At 44.7% G+C, this 20550-nt stretch overlaps 1 protein-coding gene across 2 annotated transcripts in view; it reads right to left on the minus strand.

Moving 5' to 3' along the window:
* Positions 1-20299, minus strand: part of pvrl2l (PVR cell adhesion molecule related 2 like) — a 372881-nt gene extending 352582 nt beyond the window's left edge. For both annotated transcript variants that reach the window (XM_069681001.1, XM_069681000.1), the window contains exon 1: positions 19797-20299. In XM_069681001.1, coding sequence (XP_069537102.1) covers positions 19797-19884 — 88 coding nt within the window. In that variant the 5' untranslated portion in view covers positions 19885-20299. The remainder of the gene's footprint in view (positions 1-19796) is intronic.
* Between the last annotated feature and the right edge of the window lie 251 nt (positions 20300-20550).

Raw genomic sequence — 20550 nt, forward strand, 5'->3', positions numbered from 1 at the left:
TAAAAGACCCTTTTCTTTATTCACTTCTGCTCACGGAGGTTTGTTTGTGCTTGCTACATTACAGCTGCATCACTTCCTGATTGACAAACTACGGGGCGGGTGGAGGGTCATAATAAATAGTGGCATTAAAGGGAATGTGCATTAAAGCGTTAACTTTGACAGCCCGATGGGAGGTGAGGATATGAGGTGAGCCGGGATGGTAGATTCTTCTCTGAAACTGTGTCATTCTGGAAAATATTTGAAAATCTGCTGCATTCATGAATCAATTACTTGTTAATTAATTTTGTTTATTTGAGCGCAGCTTTAGTCTTAAGCTCCGCGTCTGTCAACCTTTCTTTTACTCCTTTCATCCTCCGTCCCTTCGGCCAGAGTTTCATGCTGCTGATGAATGTGAAGCCGAGTGATGTTCCATACCCGCTCATTAACACGCTCCCCTTCACACTGCCTTTCATACCCAAAAATGGCTGATTCAATTCCAAACCTATTTAACTTTCCGCTTCAGACACGGTCACTTTGTACATTAGCAGTCAGAAACCATAGGCGCTTATAGCTTAGACACCCACAGAGTGGAGAGCATGCTGGGAAGAGGAGAGGACAGACATGAAAGAGCAGCGCACATCTCATTAGCACCCTTTTCTCCGCGTCCAGCCGGCCGACCGGGCAGCCGCTCGGCCACCCGTCAGGACGCTCGCGCGGAGGGAAGCGAGAACAGTCGAAACATTTCACATCCACCCTCAGATGCATCCACGGGGATTAAGAAATCATCCTCACATTCTGAACAGCGCAGCGCCTGGAAATAGACTCTGGGATGAGGGGGCGGATAGGTCAGAGAACCCGGCACATAAGTCATTTTCTATTTTCCAATCCCCACTCCTTAGTTAATGGAGTTTTTTAGAGGCAAGCACAAACGGCGAGGGAAGATTGGGGGAGGCTGCCGGCTCGGAGAACGTCACCTTCATAGCTCTGGATTAAGGGGCCGTCTTAAAACTGCATTCTTCAGTATTAAAGTCCACAGAAGAAACTTTAACACAGTTATGAAACTTTCAGCACATGTGGTTACACATAAAGATGGCTGCTGTATCTGAAGAACCATGCAGAACGTAATAAGCAGCTGATTTTCTTCTTCCTGTGGCTCAAACTTTTCTTAATTACAACAAGGTAACATTTTTGGTTCGATGATTAACGGATGACTCATTGCTGATTCCGATTGGTCGGAGGGTTGTGCATTATTTTTAGATAACAACTCAGCCCTGATGTTTCCCAACCATTTAATGGAATGCTAATTATTTCAGCTATTCCCGTACATGTTTGAGTCGAGGACACTTGACAAACACAATTAGAGTCTTAAAACAACTCAGACTAAACAATAGCTTTACTTTACTCGGGGTTCTGTAAGCAGGCTAATCCTCGCTGACCTGTGTGATTATCCCAAGAGTTGGAAGCCGACAACCCCCCCTCCTCCTGACATGAACTGCACGGCTCATTGTGGATTTAGCTATTCCTTATTTTCTTGCCCCAGGTAGCTCTGTGGAGTCGTGTTTTTACAAGCGGGTCCTCATTTGTTTGTGCGCCTGTGCTCCGGGGATGCTCAGACTCACACACACACACACACGAGAGCGAGGGGGCGAGAGGAGGAAATAACATTCCTGCCGCCGGTTTGACGCCGCTCCGCTGATTGACAGTTGCTGGCATCAGCGTGCAAAGAAGCATCCGCAGAGCAGTGAAGAAGAAGGCTGCAAGCTAGCGAACATGGATGCAATCTTTGCATAATCTAAATATTCCAAAAATTAGATTTGCAAATGTTTAAAGGAGAATTCATTCAGTGTGTTTGTTTGACCTCAGGGACACACACAATGTATTTTGGTAAAAACACTGGATGCAAATAGAAGTGTTGTTTGCTTGCAAAAAAAATAAAACCCCACAGAACCTTTAATGAACACAGTTTGACACAAGTTTGTGTTGCACGCTTTGCTGTAACTAAACTGCACTAAAAAGAACTTGAATGGCAGCATTTTGATGCTTCTTTACTTTGCTATTTATATTCAGATTTGCAGCCCTTTGATAGACACAGGGTGCACCCCCCGGACCTGTTTGGAGTGTGCCGTGCCTCTCACTCGGTGCATGCTGGGAAAGGTTCCAGCCCCTGCAGCCCTGAACGTGATAAGCGGTTTAGAGAAGTTATGGATGGATGGATATTCCAATTTCAACATGCCAAGCAGATTAGCAGATTATTGCCGTAATTGCCGCGCTCATAGAAACACAGTTGCTCCTTTTGTTAACCAGCTGCAGTTTTTCCTTCATTGTCTTCAAACTAATTTAATATCACGTGTCAATCATAGCTGCTGCTGTCGACATGGTTCCTCAGTTTAACTACACATGTTCTTCACTCGTAGATGCAATGTAAACAAAGTCGTACAAACAGCTTGTGGTTTCGCTCATTCTACATTCCTACAACACCCAGAGTGCGTTGCGCCCCTCCCTCTGAAAGGAACGGCCCCGATGAGAATATACGGGTGGATCGTCTAAAACATCTTCAGGTCTGCAGTCTACATTACAAACCTGACGATTAGGAATGAGACATGACATCGTAGGCGGACGTCCAAGATTGAGATGACGCGTTTTACGTAGTCTGACGGAGGCTTTTCAGGCCCCATTGGAGAAGCGGATAACATCCTCCAAAGACACAGAGTGAAGCTGCATTTATTCCTATCATAACGGCATTAGCTCCCCGTAATAGCGTGATAGGACTGAGTCTGCAAACTGGTCCTTTAAGTCTGTGACGAGGAAGGCAAAAGCACGCCGATGATGACGGCCCTCTAACTTTCCTCCGTCATTCTTAACGAGAAAATCCTGTAAAACATCATCTGTTCAAACGTCTCCTCCCGTGGGGGGAGGGGGGAGGAGCTAAAGAGCAGCTGCAGTTCAAGTCTGGTGGGATGACAGTTGTCAAAGGCGCTGACGAGAACTTTATGTCTTAATGATTTCACTTAATGATTTCTTTGGGTTTGACATGAGAGCTTTTTAATCCCCCTGCCACTTGGCTTTGATCCGTTTCCAATATTTCAGTGTGAGAAGAAAAGAAGAGGAGAGGAGAGAGAGGAGGGGAGGAGAGCAGAAGCTTAAAGGAAATAGATGTCATAGATTGGTGTGTGTGTGTGTGTGTGTGTGTGTGGGGGGATCTTTTTCTGTCTGTCACAGCGACTCACATCCTCACCCTTCACACAGTCCAGCATGACTTTGTCACTGCAGCTAACAGAGGGAGCTTGTCATGAGTCACACGCACACACGCAGAGACACACACCAGTGCTCTGCAAAGCCTTGTCTATCAGAACTTCCTTTTTTTTTTATTTAACAGTGAAATGCTGCAAACTGAACCTCCTTTTACTTAGAAAATGACTCATAATTACGCTTGTGAGGCTCATTCCAAGAATCTGAATCATTTCAAACACTGGGCACGAAACACAATAAACAGAGACTTTTATTTTGGTAACATTTGTGCAGAAACATCTGAGTGCCGCATTGAGTCTGGACCTCCTGATGCCGATAATGACTCGCAGTGGTTACAAGGACGACAGATGTTCAGCAGTAGGTATTTACAAGCAGTAGCCTCACTAATCTGTTTGGCACTTTCGTTGGGTCTAATTGAGGAGGACTCGGACTGAATAATCTCTGCAGAGAAAAGAAAACAGCCAGAGAGATTTCTGGCTGACTGACAGGTAAGAATATGCATCAAAAGCAGCGGGGAAGAGGAATAATGAAATGAGCTGTGAGAAGAAAGACCCACAGGGCCGACAGAAAAGCACCAGGCGATATCTCAAATCATTTGACAATGATATACTATTAAAAAGAAAATTGAAAAATCCTGCCTTTGAAAGCGTTCTGTAATTCTCTCATACAAATGAAAACGTCCGTCGACGGCGGCAGAAGGAGCGGGCGTCGGGATCCGTCTGGAATACTGAACGCCTTCATGTCAGGAGAACATCAACCTTTTGTGTCGGGAAACTCAATTTTGGATTCACGGAGGAAAAAAATCTGCTCGGTGTTTTGTGTGAATGGAAAGGTGACCCCCCCCCACTGTCTGGTTTGGATTGGAGACAGCAGGTAAGAGAGGGGTTTCTTTTCTGTTCGAGAGACACAGACAAAGCTGCAGCTGTCACACTGAATCTCTCAATCAGCAGCTGAATTAGTGAAGGAAGCAATTAATCAGGTTTACCAGCGTCCGCAACCTGCCTGTGCATCCACGCCTGTGTGCAGTTTGAATGTCGTGCTTAAAAGGTAAACTGTGGTTACACGAGGACAGAAGGGTTCAGCAGACTGCTACATGATGTAACAATGGGTTTGGATAGAGATATTTCCCCAGCCAGACGCAGCAGAACGCTACACTTCCCCACACTCATGCACATGTGGGATTTAGTGTCTTGCTGAAAGTGGAAAGAGGAACCTCGTCTAACAACGAGAGCTTCCGAAGAAAAGGTGGTTAAGCATCTCACTTCTGTGGAGCGATGACGTCGGAGCCCTACAGCAGCTGACGGGGGCAACGGCCCAAACAGTTTCCATTAGAAGAAACGGGCTGCAAATCCAGAAACGATACCAAGTCAAAATCACACAATCCCACACAACGCATACAAAAGTAAAAACGCTGCAAATTCAGTCAACACAACAAAAGTGCTCCAGGCCTGTAGGGGGCGCTAACCGGTTTATTACTGATGGGAGGGAGACGAGACAGTGGATTTCGTTACATCGTTCCTGTTTTATATTAATGCATTTGTTTCGGCCTTTAGCAGTGCATTGCATTTCTTTTGTAATTTGCACGTGTTTGTAACGTGGCATCGTTTCTAAATTTGGAGCCTGTTTTTTCTAATGGAAACCGTTTGTGTCGTTGCAGCGTGATTGCCCTTCTCAGCCACCTAAGAGCATAGATGCCAAAAGCAAGCTATGTGCTGCTGCTGCTGCTGCTGCAATTAACTTGTCTAACTTTATATACTAATACTAATTATCAAGCCAAGGCAGATAGTTTGGACTTTGTGAGGTATCAGCTCCTTACTGGGACAACTTTCCACTTAAGAAAGAGTCCAAATGGGGCACTGGTTTAGCTCAGTCGGTAGAGCAGGCACCCGATGCTAACAGGCAAAGTCCTCATCGTGCTGGCTGCCGGTTCGACTTATCGCCATTTGGTTCATGCCTTCCCCACTCTCTCTCACTCACTCTCCCCACTATCTTCATTCGGGGTGGGACAAAATATCGATTGTCGTCCTGACTTGTGCAATCAAATTAGCGATAGATCGTCCAAAAAAAACGGCGCTCTAAAAAGAGAAGAACTTTGTGACCCCTCGTGGTGGCACTTACAACAGAAATTAATTGCTCTTGGAAGTATATCGTTATACGATTGTCTTGCAATATGTCAATTATCGCAGAATCGCTGTATCGTGATATTATCGTGGGCTACGTATCGCGTATCGTATCGTGAGTTCCCCTGCGATTCTCAGCCCTAATCTTCACTGTCCTATCAAATAAAACCATCACCAAAAGACCGTCAACAGTCCAAATGATGTTTGGTCTGAAAGAGTCTGAAAAATTAGAGCTTTAAAATCAAGAATTGCTTTTTATTATTGCATTTCTATGCTGGCTTCTGCACATACTGTACGAGCAGGTAATTGTTGCACTTGATTCTCCTGCAGTAGAAAAAGAAATGTAGGGATTGTAGGGGGCCACAGAATACATCACTGTCTGTGTATAAAGTCGGACAGGAACCAGTGCCCCATTGTTAGTACGAACTGTATCCTTAACCAGCGTTTCCTGTCAGTCACCTGACACCCGCAGGAAGACATCGCACTCTCTGCCAGGAAACAATCCCTGAAAAACATGCCGCCTGACACACTTAATTGTCACATCCAGGTCTGTATAAACATGTGGCTGCTTTGTTTGCCAGGAGGAGCATTGTCTTAACGCCAGGTTTGAAATAAAAGCAGAGCCTGTGTATAGAGACAGAGAAAGAAGTGATCTAATTACACGTGGCAAGCGTTGCAGGATGATTGGGGGACACGTTCAGGAGACAGAGGCAGCAGTAAATGGGCTGGAACCCTAAACGACAGCGGCGTTCTCCGGTAATGTGCGAGTGACTGGCATGGAAATGTGCCGCCGTGTGAACAGTCGTCGCTTGTGTACAGGGTGAGGAGGAGAGAGACGTTAGCTTGCGTTATGCAAATGAGGAACAAAGCTGTCAGAGCGGACGCGGTCGATGAGGACGACCGGCATCGACGCACACGCGCGCACGTTGGAGCACGCAGAGGGGATGAAGGAGGTGAGACGATGTTGAAGGACGCAAAGAGAGTGACAGCGCCGCTTCCTTTTTACATTTCATCAATATGGACACAGTCTCTCTCTTTCTCTCTCTCTGTCTGCCTCAGTCTGTTTCTTTCTTTCTCTGTCTTTCCCTGTTACTTTCTCTCTTTTCTCTCTCATTCTCTTTGTGTCTTTTTCTGCATCTGTCCATCTCTGCTTGTCTCTTTGTCTCATTCCCTGTTTCCATCTTATTTTCTCTCTTGGTTAGTCTCTCTCTTTCTGTCTGTCTCTCTTTCCTTCAACTTGTCTCAGAGTCTGTCTGTCTGTCTCTGTCTCGTCCTTTCTTTGTTTGTCTATTTTTGCCGGTCTCTCTCTCTCTCTCTCTTTTTACTTCTCTCAGAGTCTTTCGGTCCGCCTCTGTCTCTATTTGTCTCTCTCCGTCTCTCTCTCTCCATCTCTGTCTCTCTTTCCTCCCAAGTGTTTCAGTCTTTCTCTCCATCTCTGTCTGTCGCTCTCTCACCGTCTCTTTCTATTTTTACTTGTCTTTCGGTCCGCCTCCGTCTCTTTCTGTCTGTCTCTGTCTGTCTCTCTCTCTCTCTCTCTTTCTCTCTTTCTGTCTGTCTCTCTCTCTCTGTCTCTTTCTGTTTCTCTTTCCTTCCAATTGTTTCAGTCTTTCTCTCCATCTCTTTCTTTCTTTGTCTCTCTCTCTCTCTCTCTCTCCGTCTCTTTCTCTCTCATTTTCTCCTTATCTGTCTCTTTCTCTCTCTCTCTTTGTCAGTTCAATAACCTGAATTGGCATGAATGTCACAGTGACAACATTGCCAAAGCATCCCGCAACAATACACATAATATTGAATAATGTTGGTTATAATCAATAACATAACAGGACTAGTAACCTAATATGTGGCGGACTGTCCCAATGAGGCCGCCTACTCCCCGAACAAAGTATCCAGAGCTGTATAGACAGAGAGTCGCGTCAGTGGAGGTCCAATATGCTCTGTGATCCACCACTGCGATGTAGCAACTCCCTCTCTCTACAGCTCTGAAAGTACCGTCACTCACTCAGCCAAATATAATAATAATCAGATAATTATGAAAGAAAAATACAAACAATATAACTCAAAACCACAACAATGTTCCTGTGTCTCTCTCTCTCTCTCTCTCGCTCTGTTAGCTAGCTGCTGACCTCCACAACTTGTTGCTAACAGTCTGCAGGCCGCGCAGAGCCGGCCGGTTATTTATGGACGGTGAGGCAGAGATAAATCGATTCCCTGATTCTATTTGCATTGCTTCAGTGAGGAGTCGGGTTTCTTCATTCACTACACAAAGGACATTAAGTTCCTCCACGGTGCACGCTTTAAGTAGGGTTATGAGATTTGGCAGTAGAGTACAGAAAGTGAGGAAGTTCTGGGGTCAAATTTCAGGACAACAAAGTGTCAGAGAAGGAAGCTGAAAAACTACTATTAACAAGTTATTTCCCTGCACGGCTGTGAATAATACGACTCCAGAGAGTGGGTCCAGGAGTAGCAGCAGGGGCACATTTTGTAGACAATTGACAATGGCCCGGCCTTTCTGTGCTCGCACTTGAACCAGGACAGGAAATAGACTTTTTTTAATCTTACTGGCTGGTGTGACCCGAGCGCTGAAGGGCTTTCACTTTCAGAGCAATCCCCTGAAGCCGACAGGATGTGACTGATTGTGAAAGGATGATATTTAGGAGCGGTTACGAAATGTACAGTGCCGTCTGTCATGTTTCACTCCAACAAGATACAGTTGGTGTGTTGGGCCAGCAGCAGGCTTAAGCACAGATGCTCCTCAACTGTGACTTACTAGACCCTTGACTTTTTTAATGTTAGAAATATTATCAAGAGGCTGTTTGTCAGAGCGTTTTTAAAAAGACCTTCCATCTTATCTGTACAATGTTTTCACCGTGAAAAATGAGAATATGTTTACATCTAATTCAATCAAAATACAACAGCACTGCATTAATCTTACTTCCTTGTATGTAGACGATCATCTCCTGCTGACGTCTGACTTGAGTATCCTTTAAGTATTGAACCAACCAGATTTTGCCTCGACCTTAAAGCAGCCGCTGTCTGTCAAAGCTGGTGTTCTCCGTAATCAATAGAAGTATTTCAAACTGGCACCATAGCTGTGGAGAAAGCAGCTTGTGGTTTCTCCCATTCTACATTCCTACAACTCCCAATGTGCATTGCGCCCCTCCCTCTGAAGGAAGGATCGGAGGTGACTGTCCTATCAGTGTCTAGGTTCAGCTCTTCAGAAGACCACTCCTCATCACCTCCTGCTTCCATCCTTCCTTCACTAGACTCCACCTCGGATATCCTGTCCTGACCTCGGCGACACGACTGCTTTTGAACATGTGAGGACGTCACGTTGGGGTCTAAAGACTTTGCACACTCGTATTTTCTCAACCTGCAAATAAATAATTGGTTACTAACAATGAAGTGTCTCCTGATTGAAATAGCATCTTGTTCATCATGAATCACAAAGGATCAAGTGCCATAGCGCCAACTGTTCAAGCCAGACAGTCAGAACTAATGACTAGTTTCATTTTCCATTAATCTGCTAGTTTTCTTCAGGTAAGTCGACATTAAAGCTCCTGTGAGGAGTTTTTATCTGGTTATGAAACAGGCTGAAATAAATTCTGATGACTCTATATGAGCTACAAAAGGAATCGAGACTATCAGCGACAACGTTGATTATTTATATATAGTTATTTTTAATGCCTGAAACCGCTGCTTGGGGGGATAGGTGTCAGACGAGGTGATTAACTTTGTGCTGCCAAATCAGCAGTTTTTCTATATTTTCTAAGATTATGCATTTGGGTGTAAAAAGAAAACTTTTTGTTAAAAAACTCTTCTTACACATGTTCAGGACAAGATCAGCAACGAGAGGAGGGGTCAAGGGACGCCAAAATCAACACAAACCAAAAGTTCCCCTACCGTTGTTTTGAATTTATGACAAATGGTTTCCCAGGTAATTTCCCAGAGCCCAAAGTAACTTCTTCTTTCAAACCAACAGTCATCAACCTTTAGACTCTTTTTACTGTCATGTGTGACAAAGAAAAGCTGCACAATCTGCACACAGCAAATGTTCGGTGACTCATTTACTCATCGATTAACTGGTTAACAGCTCTGCACAGCGTCAGAGTCAAACAGCCTAAAACAAGATGTGGTTTGGTGAATCTAGTAGCTAAAGCAAATGTCAACCTGTTCTATTCTCACCATCTTCCACATAATGTGACTGCAGCTTGCACTGATGCTGTTAAGGCTGTTTTTGTAAATGGGGCCTAAAGTTCGAGCTTCATCGTCACTTTAAAATCCCTCTGTAGGAAAAAACCTGCAGCTCCATAAGTGAACAAACAACGTTCGTGCGGTTATTAATTGCCCACACGGGTACAGCAGGGAAATGTCACAGAGTCCCATCACAGCCTGACCCACCGCCGCACTCGCACATCCACAGCGAGAGCAATTTCCATTCTGTCACCGGCCGACTATCTGGAGAGGAAACCGTGAGCGAGCAGGAGGAGAGGACGGACAGACATGGAGACAGAGCAGGGGCGCTTGTCTAAACATTTCACACTTTGAACCCCCCCCTCCGCTCTTTATTTCCCCCTCTAGCTCCCTCTCTCTCTAAACAATGAGGCCTGGAAGAACTGAGAGCAGCAGAGTGGACGGAGAGAGGAAGAGAGAGGAGGGGGGTACTGGCACCCTTTTTAATTCCACCGAAAGCTGTTGCAACAAAAGGTCCCCCGCTCGAGAGCCGCCACGGAGCGGCAGCCAGCCAGGTCGCATGAAAGAAGGGTCAAAAGAATGAGAGCAGAAGAATAAGACTGAGGAAGAATGGATGCATGAAAGAAAAGCTGGCGGGAAGTTTTCTTTACTCTGCATGGCAGTAAAAGTCAAACTCGGGAGGGTGGCCGCATTGATCCCGCGTGTGCATTTGTGTGAGCGATCTGCAAAGGAAGTCATGACGCAGTGAGAGCTGAAACAAAAAAACTGCGACCACTCTTGGATCGGCTCCACTGTGATTCATGGCCGCGTTCCTGTTGCTCCACTCCCTAATCCCTCTTCCCACTGACACCTGTTTGCTGAAGAATAGCAGAGGAATGCCAAAGTGTTCGCCATGATACGGTTTATTTCGAGAAACAGGAGCTGGAATTTGCTTAGTAACTGGTTTCCTCAGAAGTGGAATTAAAAGAAGGAAGGAAAAAACGCTGACCGAGCGCGCGCACACACCTGCAGGTTCTTGGCAGGCGGAGTGATGAATGAAAACCTGCTTCCCGGACTCTCAGCGTGCCGGACTGATGGAGCTTCTTACAGCAACCCAGAGTCCAACCTCTCCCCCTGATTACAACCAGTCTCTTTTAAAAAAGGTCCACACAAAGACAAACACACAATGGCTGCAGAACAAAGGGATGTGATATTGACTCATCCACAAAAGCTGCATCCATGGCAACCTGTTCCCCAATTTCTGAGAGTGACCAACCAGGCTGCCACCTCCACCTCGCTCTGTGACGCCGCAATATTCGAGAGAAGATTTCTGGTGACAATATTTTCCTCTTGCTGTCCTATCTGCTCCGTACATTTACAGCCTCTTTACTCCTCTACTTTAGCTTTGATGCATTTGAGGGGATGAAAGCCATCTTTCACACATCAAGACCAATTTGAACCTACATGTTACAATAACACAATAAAAGCACTTCCTTGGAGGATCCATCGGCTCATATCATGCGGGAAAGACATAAAACGACATGCTTAATTAGATATTGAGGCTCTCTGCACATTATCGACATAAAACTAAGTGTTTAAATGTGCAGAAGAGTGAAATAAAGAAGCACATGGAATTAATCTCCATGCGGGTACTCGGCTTCCTCCCACGGTCCAAAGACATGCTCGTTAGGTTCATTGGTGTCTCCAAGATTGCCCGTAGGTGTGAAAGGTTGTCTGTCTCTATGTGTCAGCTCTGTGATTGACTGGCAGTCTGGGGGTAACCCCGCCTCTCGCCCAACGACAGCTGGGATTGGCTCCAGCCGCCCGACGACAGGTTAAGTGGTGTAGATAATGGATGAACTTTCTGTGCTCAGTTTTCAGCTTTCTTTTCCTGAGTATTTTCCGACAACTTCTGCTCCTCACATCTTAGATTGTCACATTAGCTTAAATGCTTTTAAAAGGGAGTTAATCGTTTAACCTAAATATCTGGGACAAGAGCACATCTCAAAAGCAGTTCCTCGATGTTTTGATTAGTTCATTTCAAGCACAACAGACGAAACAGGATGGATAAAACAGACAAGAGAGGGAAACTCGATCGTGGAGGAGAAGGTGAGTCTAGCGAATGTAAAGTCCATGAAAGCAAAGTTAATTGATTGTATTTGAAGATTATCTTTAATTCAAGTTAAAGTGAGCCTCAGTTAGCTTCACACAGAAACAGCTGGTAGAAATGTCCTTTAGAGCATACTGTAAGTACATTTCAAAGCGTGTACTTTCTCACATTTACTTCAGCAAGAAGTTGACTCAAGGCCTCGTATTTTAGATGTATTAGTTTTTTGGTCTTTCATGCCTTTCTTTAGAGAGAGAGGACAGTGGTTAGTGTTGGAAACAGGGGAGGAGAGAGTGGGGGATGACACACGGCAAAGAGCAGAGGGATGGAGTCGAACCCGGGGCCGCTGCATCGAGGAATGTCTCTGTACATGGGCTGGTTTAACCGCTGAGACGGTCTGTATCTGTACCTCAACTTAAGTAAAGAATGTGTTTTTTTCACATCTGTTTGATTGTACAAAAACAAGCAAACAGCATTATGCAAGAGCCTGCAATACAAAGTGCATCATCCATCAGCCCACAAAGGATTGTGGGAAGTCATTAACATTTTAATCCTTGATCAATAAGAAAGCCAGAGGCGAAAATTTTCAAAAAGAGACAAACTCAGACATTAATGCGGGCAAACAGATCGCAGTACATGTGATGCAACAGCATGTGCAAGTCGTCAGTGAGGAAGGGGAAAGGCCAGAATCGAGAGGAAGTGATTCTCTCTCAGCATGCGGACAGGATTTTGTGCTTTTCTGGGTGAGAATCGGCACAACACACACGACGGCCAGGACAATGACAACCAAATGGGCCTGAACACCAACCGCCGCCAGCATTACTGTGCAGTTTGTGTTAGTGTGAGTCATTAATAAGCTCTCAGCGAGCGTCAACGCTCTGCTCTCGAGGGGATGATTATCACCCCGAGCCACACCAGGAAGAGCCATTGACATTTGAGTCCCGGCCCGACGAGCAGGTCGGGACCCACAGCGGCTCATTTCTGGCCCCCCGCATGGCGGCAGCTTGTTTTTTTTTTTAATACGGCCGCTCTCAGATTAAGAAGCTAAATCTTTATTTTATGATATCATTAAATAAGCATCGTCTCATTTAGCATGGATGACTTATTGTTCCTCTTTAGCGTCGCTTTGTCTTATCACACTACAGTTTTCATGACTTTTATTTTATTCATTTCAAACACTTTTAGGAAAAAATGATTTATAAATACAGTTTGCAAAGTTTTTTATTAACAAGCCCTCAACCAAAAATGTTATACGCTAAAACAATGAGATGCATTGATCCATTTCTACCTGCCGCATACGGATTCTGATAAGAGGGAGTATTAGCCGATAGCATGTTCCTCCAATACTGGTAAAAAATAAAAAATAAATACACATTATTAATACACAAACATATTACACAGATGTTACTATGTATTAATGTGATATGATTCCTACCATTGTTGTACAGCATAGCTTAGTACACTGAAGAATTCCTAATCTAATAAAGCACCAAGAAATAAGCCAAGCTAACGTTAGCAGCAGCTCGGCTAGCAGCCTCTCCTGAAGTCCTGTGGCTGCTCAAAAGTTTGAATTTTAACATGAAACTTCTTTATTTTGTGGTTTTACCTGTTAGAATTATCTAACTTTAAATAAAGAAAACACAAGCTGAAAGTGTTGGATGGGAAACACCGACTTAAACTGGTGACATTTTGCTCGCTTTCCGAGCTAACAACAACACTCAGCTAGCAGCCCACTGTTCTTCTTTGCAGCTCTAAAACAGTAGTTGCTAGTTGCAGCTAATAGCAATGACCTAAGCTATGTCAGGTAGGTTACTTTTTGGGAAAAGAAGAAAGTGCTTTTTCAGGGGGGAGAGTATACTATGGTACAGGTGCATTGAGTAGCTTACATGCTAATACCCAATACCACATTATAGGCTACATTTGGGGCATTTTGGATGCCGGTTTCAGTAACAGAACAACTCTATATCTTTAAGCTCCTATTTGTGTTTACACCTGTTATAATTTAAATAAAAGAAAAAATAGAAAGTGTTTGATGGGAGACTTTAACTGCCAACATTTTGCTAGCTTTCCTAGCTAACAGTACACTCTGTGAGCAGCCCACTGTTCTTCTTCGCAGCTCTAAAACAGTAGTTGCTAGTTGCAGCCAATAATTTATGTCATTGCTATGAGGTTACTTTTTGGGAGAAGAAGAAGCAAGTGAATCTTGAGGGGGAAAATTATGGTATACAATTGGTGCGTTGAGTAGCGTACTTGCTAACACACGATTGCACATTATAGGCTGTATTTGGGGCGTTTTGGAAACCGGTTTCACTACAACATTATAAAACATATCTGCTCCTATCTGTGTTATACCTGTTATGATTTCAATAAAACAAAAAAAGAAATGTTTGACGGGAAACGCTGACTTATATTGTCGACATTTTGCTAGCTTACCTAGCTAACGGAACGCTCTTTGCTAGCAGCCCACTGCTATCAGGTTACTTTTCGGGAGAAGAAGCAAGAAGTGAATTTTGATACAATCGGTGTGTTGAGTAGCCTACTTGCTAACACCTTATAGCACATTATAGGCTGTATTTGGGGCGATACTGGTTTCAGTTCAACATTATGAAACATTTCTTTAAGCTCCTACAAACCGGCTCTTGCACAGCATCAAACTCCACAACCCTGTCACATTTTAACCCATGATCATACCTGTGATCAGCTCTCAAGGCAACAATAACTACCCCCTCCATGAACCCTCTCCGCAGACACAGAAGATCACCTCTCCTGAGACGCACTCCTTGACATTTAGTCCATCAGCCATCCCACTGCGAGGCTGAGACCTCGCTCCCACACACTCTTTGTAAAACAAACCGTGAAGACTCCAAATCATCCTCCAGCCCGGGGTCAGGGTTAAAATAGGATTTATGCTAAGCGGGAAAAAACCTGTTGGTTAAACTGAGAAAATTACTGCCATTTTTATTCACGCTGCCCTTTGCTTTTGAAATAATGGGAGATTTTCAGCCCCTGGGCTTTTCCCAATAATTAATCAAGTAAAACATCCAGCAGAGAGAAAAATTCAAATAATTGTGCTCTTAGCCCAAAGGCCAAACGCAACCAACCGGCTGCACTGGGAAGACCAACGTTTTGAACTCTGTGCTTGTTTATTAGTTGTGTGTGCTTTTTAATTACAGCAGTAAAACTGGATGTGTCTCTTGATTGTTAATTTAAGAGCAGCAGATGCTACACCAGTGGATATTTTACCACCATAAAGTTTGACCTCTTTCTTTCTACCAGACAAGCGGAAGACAAAAGCAGGTGGCTACTGAGGGTTTCATGCCCAAAGGCACAAAGGCAGGCCACTGATTTCTTCCAAGCTTTCTGCAATGGTAGAACCCAAGCACAAATCCATCCGACGCTCCGCCATTGGCTACACAAATATGCAAACAACAAACAGCAACACGGCACAGACGATGAGTCATTAATAAGAGCTCTCGATAATCAGGCGGCGCCGCTGTGAGGGCGATAATCATCGGCCGCCTGCTCTCCAAGTGATAAGCTAATCAGCTCTTCGTCTCCACCGAGCCGTCGAGGGGACTCATCATCATTGACATTTCAGCGCAGGATCGGCCTACAGAGACGAGCACAGGAGAGGGAGGGTGTGTGGGGGGGGGGCACCTGAAGTGACTTAATTATCATTGCTGTGGAATGATATCCTCTCAACTCCATTTGGCCTGTTTAGCTGAAGGTTAACGGTACTTCTCAACTTCATGGGAAAGTTTTGACCCCTCAGCCGACCTGATCAGTGATCTCTGAAGTCCTTTCTTATTAAACACCTTTACCCGAGAGCCTTTCACTGATTTTAAACTTCCTGTTAACGGTATTTTATTCCTTTTTAATTGCCTACTCTGTATTCTGCTCTGCTTTCTTTTAAAACCTGATGATTGGAAGACTTGTTTGTTTTATTTTTCTGCTTCTCTGAAGCTCTTTGTTACTTGTTACATGTAATTTGCAAAGAGCCAAAAAAGAAATAAAGGCTATTATTTGTAATTGAGGGCTGCACGGTGGTCCAGTGGTGCAGCAGTTAGTGCGGTTGGAACATAGACGGACAGACGGACACTTTATTGATCCCGAGGGAAATTTAGGGCCTTTCTGTGCAGAGTTTGCATGTTCTCCCCGTGCATGCGTGGGTTCCCTCAGGGCACTCCGGCCTCCTCCCACAGTCCAAAGACATGCTCGTTAGGTTCATTGGCGAGTCTATAATTGCCTTTTGATGTGAGCGTGAAAGGTCGTCTGTCTCTATGTGTCAGCCCTGTGATTGACTGGCGATCAGTTTAGGGTGTATCTGCCTCTCGCCCATTGACAGCTGGGACTGGCTCCAATACCCCTGCAACCCTGAACAGGATAAGCGTTGTTAAGTGTTAATGGATGGATTTTTAATTGAACACTGGTGTGGGATCGATACTCGCCATCAAAGCACAGGTATCGTTAGAATGACTCATGCCTTACCGTTAATTGTAATCTGCATTATGTTTTACAAGTTTGTGAAACTATAAAATCAACGAGTGCTTCTTGAAAAGGAAATGATCTTTAAATGATCAGGAACGACATCATCCTAGATAGACTTGCACACAGTCGAACGTTCTTTGCAGCTTTTGCTTTGTAAAGCTCTTTGGACAGTGAAAATGTCTATAAATAAAGATGAGAGTTAAGTTTTAAGTGTGTGTGTTTTTCACAGAGAGATCCTCAATCTAAACACACAAACCAACCCTGAGCCGTTTCCTAAAAGATGTTTCATTTGCAAAAGAAATCCTGGAAAAAAGGAGCTTCTTCTTCTACATCCATCGCCAGTTACTCTCTTGCTAAGTAGCTGAAACGTCTCCGAGAAGACAGTTGTGTAGTTGCACGTTCAAATTAATTCATAACCTGTGGGGATACTGTCAAGACGACCTGACAGCTTTTTAACAATACAGGCCTGTTGTAGCAGAGTCTCAGCTGAGTATCTGTCATCCTCACACCAACTGCGCTGCACCTCAGTGCTGCTACGCCGGGGTTTCCTCTTCTCAAAGCTTACATCTCTGCCTCTACACACACACACAGGAAGGATGTCATAACAAAGCTAATTCCAATCAAGGTGAAATCTTCCTCCTGCTCAAAAAATCACAGCTGACATCGTCACCCATCATGCAACAGATGCTAAGAGCAGCCTCTGCAGCCTTGAAATAACTCGCCCTCCTGTATGCTTTGATCTCAGAGTTATGTCTCCGAGGCGAGTCAGCGCAGGCGACGACACATCTCCCGGCTCCATAATGACCCGTCTTCCTCTGCCCTGTGACAATTTTAGGGACGGCTCTGACAGATGATACTGCAGGTACACCCAGGTGAAAACAGCAGGCTGACAGATTCATGCTGACGGAGCGGATTCACAGGTTTTTTTTTTATGACGCGCGCTGTAGCCTGACTGCCTGCTGGTTTGAGATTTGTAGCTGGTCCCAGTTGGGGGGAAAAAAACTCAGAAAATGGATCCAGCTGGGAGTTAAAGCATGTCTGCTTCACTCATGGTGCATTTTAGGGATGTTAACATAGCTCGTGGTTATCTCCATATCCATCACTGTAAGGCTCTCATGGGGATGTAGAGTGCTGCTAGTGCAACCACAAGCAGGTTTATTGTGATATTTACTTAGTATTCCTGGTAAATGTCTGGATTAGTGTTTAAAGTTATTATGCATCAGTATAACCTTTAAAACTGCATGAAGTGAAATCAAAACGGCATAAACATAAAAGTTCGAGTGTTTACACGGGGATTGTGTGCTCAATAAACCTGACAGACATTTGTGTATTTTTATCTCCAAAAGTTTTACGTCACTCTCTTGCATTGTGCTTGCATCACTTTGCAGGAACATTCAAATAACTTTATTTATCCGTTCGGAACTTCATTTGGGTAAAAGCGTTGGTGTGTAAACAGTTTCACTTCTGCATCAACATACCACACACACACACACACGTATCACAAACAACAGCGATAAGTGAAGCTTGTAAAACATAATAAATAAAACTTAATGAATATGTTTTTTTTTTTAAATGAACGGTGTTAAAATAAATAATTCAACGGTTCATGATGATGGTGGTCTGATGGATGTGGGCACGAAGCTTGACATGGCTCTCAGTCCGGAAGGTGAGTGATCTGTATCTCAGGCCTGAGGGGAGGCGACTGTGGTGTGTGTGTGTGTGTGTGTATTCCTTTGAGTTTAGTCCATCTGTTGTACATGCTGATTAGTGGTTGCAGCTCCAGTCCGATTATTTTACCTCTCATTGTAATGATTTTGTTTACACTTTAGATCTTGACTGATATCTGCAGGCCGATACTATCAGCCGATATCATCATCAACTTAAAGCTCCTGTGAGGAGTTTTTCGCTGGTTATGAAACAGACTGAAATTAATTCTAATTACTCTATATGAGCTAAAAAAGCAAACCAGACCATTAGCAACAAGATTGATTATGTCTATATATTTATTTTTAATGCCTGAAACCACTGGTGGGGGGGTAGGTGTCAGGCGAGGCGATTATCTGCACGCTGCCTTTGTTTACATTTCCCAGGGCACAAATTTAAAGTGAGTGATACATATGAGTAAAGAAACCAGGATGAGATTTTTTTTTTGCTTGTACAGGACAAAATCAGCAAAGAGGTAAGAGATACGGCTTTGTCCACAGGGGGCGCCAAAATCAACACAAACCTCGCAGGAGCTTTAACGATATTCATGCAGCACCTTTACACAAACACGCAGCCCAAAGAGAGTCACGTTGGAACAAACTGACGGAAAGTGAGAACAGAAATAGCCTCAGTGTAGACAGGTAGGTATGAAAATACCTTCACTTATTCTGTCATCTATTATAGTATTTTGTTCAATTTTTGCCTGTCACATTTGAGACTTTCAGTCTGAAAATCAGAAACAACCTGGTATAAATTCAGGTGTTACATTGCTCTCTAAGTTCTCCTATCACATTCATACACTGCCTTGTTCTGTACTTGCATCAGTACCGATAATCTAACGATCAAGCTCAATATCAGTCGAGGATATTTTTGGCCAACTCTGACTCATCGCACGTCTCTCTGCTTCAGAGAACGTTGGTCGACGTGATATCAGAAGCAGCAGTTTAAAGATATTCATCTAAATTTAAGCTAAAATAAAAAAGTTAATTGTTGTTGTTTATTATTACAGCTTTAATGTTAAGTCTCATTATGTCGTTACGGTTGCCGTCATCAATAAAGGTAGTTTAACTCTAAAACCACAGCAAATTCCTTTGAATGAACGACACAAAACATCTTCAAAGGATTATTTCCCAAAATATGATGTTGCCATTTTTATTCATTTTTTGTATCAAATATCAATATCGGCACTGGTGGCTGAATTCAGATATCTGTCGTGCTATTTTAGGTGGTTAAAATCTTGTTATTCCCTCCTTGAATAAACAAAAGGTTATATATACTGTGTTATGCATAATGTATGCACGGAGGTGAAATACTGAGATTTCCTCTCCACTGCTGTATTCCTCCAGCAGCGTCTGCATCTCGCACTGTAGTGGGTTTTTCATTGAGGGCTCTACACACTCACAGCTGAAGGGCCACCTGAAGAGCACAGGGCTGAGAAATTCTCATTTCCTTACAAGACTCTGTTTCCCTCCAGCCACACTGTTGCTCTGCAGCCCGATTCCTCTAATGTCAGTAATCACACCTGCGCTTTGTGATTGCGCCCCATTTCCCTACGCCACTTTCCAGCAGCCAGGTAAACACAGATTACAGGTCAGCCGTGCGGGATGAAGGGTTTGTAGAGGCTCAGGGAGGATTAGCTTTTCCTGAACAGTCACCTGCGGTCTGAAGCTGCGAGGAATTAGGACAAAAAGCACAAATGAGGAGAGCCACACCTCGCGTATCATGGCGTAGCGAGCCTCCACACACAGAGCAGGCAGTGTGCTTCGATAATAAACTTTTACTACAGCGTGAACAGAGAACCAAACAGCAGAAAGAGAGGAGGCAGAGACGGGGGAACACGCAGCACTCCCAGGGTGAAGGAGGCGCGAATGGGAGTGCTCAGGTTAGCCCACACACACTCCGAGCGCGCGGGGCTGGAAGTGGAGGAAATCTGAACAGGGTTTGGTGGGTATGTGAACACAGCTCGGGTCGGCTTGTCTTACCTTGAGCTGCGAGGAGGATCGCCGCCGCCACCAGCCAAGTCTTCCTCACCGGAGAGACCGGACAGCGTGCTGCGTAATCTCTCGCCATTCTTCTAAACAGGAGACAAGGTGGACGTAAATATCCACAACAGCGCTGCGCGAGGACACCCGGCTCCAAAGTATTCCTTCTCCGATCAGTAACTTAGAGATCAGTTCACACCCGTGCGTTAAAATCAGCCAAGTTGCTGCTTCTGTTTCCCTCCTGTCTGTGTCTGTGTATGTGTGTGTGTGCGTGTGTGTGTGTGTTTCCCTCTCAGCAACCTGCTCCCTGTTTAGTTTCTGTCTCTCTTCCTCGCAGTGTGTTAATGACAGGAAGAGTGAAACCCCTCCCCGTGTGGGCCGGCCGCAGTGGCACAGGTAGCCCGCGGCTGCTCGCTCGTGTGTGTGCGCGTGTGTGTGTATGTGTGTGTGAGTGTGACGGTGCGTCTCGGAGCGATGTGGACACAAAAGTGTGGACGGAGGAGTGTGTGAGAGTCGGCGGAGCTCCGTGTGTGTGTGTGTGATGCGGAGAGCTGAGTGGGGAATAGCCGAGTGATGTCAGCAGAGCGTCACCAAGAGGACTCAAGCCGTAATAGTGAAGAGAGAGCAGTCCGGCTGTGCATGGAGGAAGTAAACACACCGAATACCTTCGCGCGCGGAGGAATCTGGGTGTGGCCTGCTGTCACCTGCCGCTCGTTCGTGTGCGCGCGCGCTGTTTTTAGGCGTGTGTATTGCA

Source organism: Semicossyphus pulcher, unplaced genomic scaffold (assembly GCF_022749685.1).
Source record: "Semicossyphus pulcher isolate SPU_LCO1_2020_fin unplaced genomic scaffold, fSemPul1.0.p SCAF_5, whole genome shotgun sequence".
In the NCBI taxonomy this organism is placed as follows: Eukaryota; Metazoa; Chordata; class Actinopteri; order Labriformes; family Labridae; genus Semicossyphus; species Semicossyphus pulcher.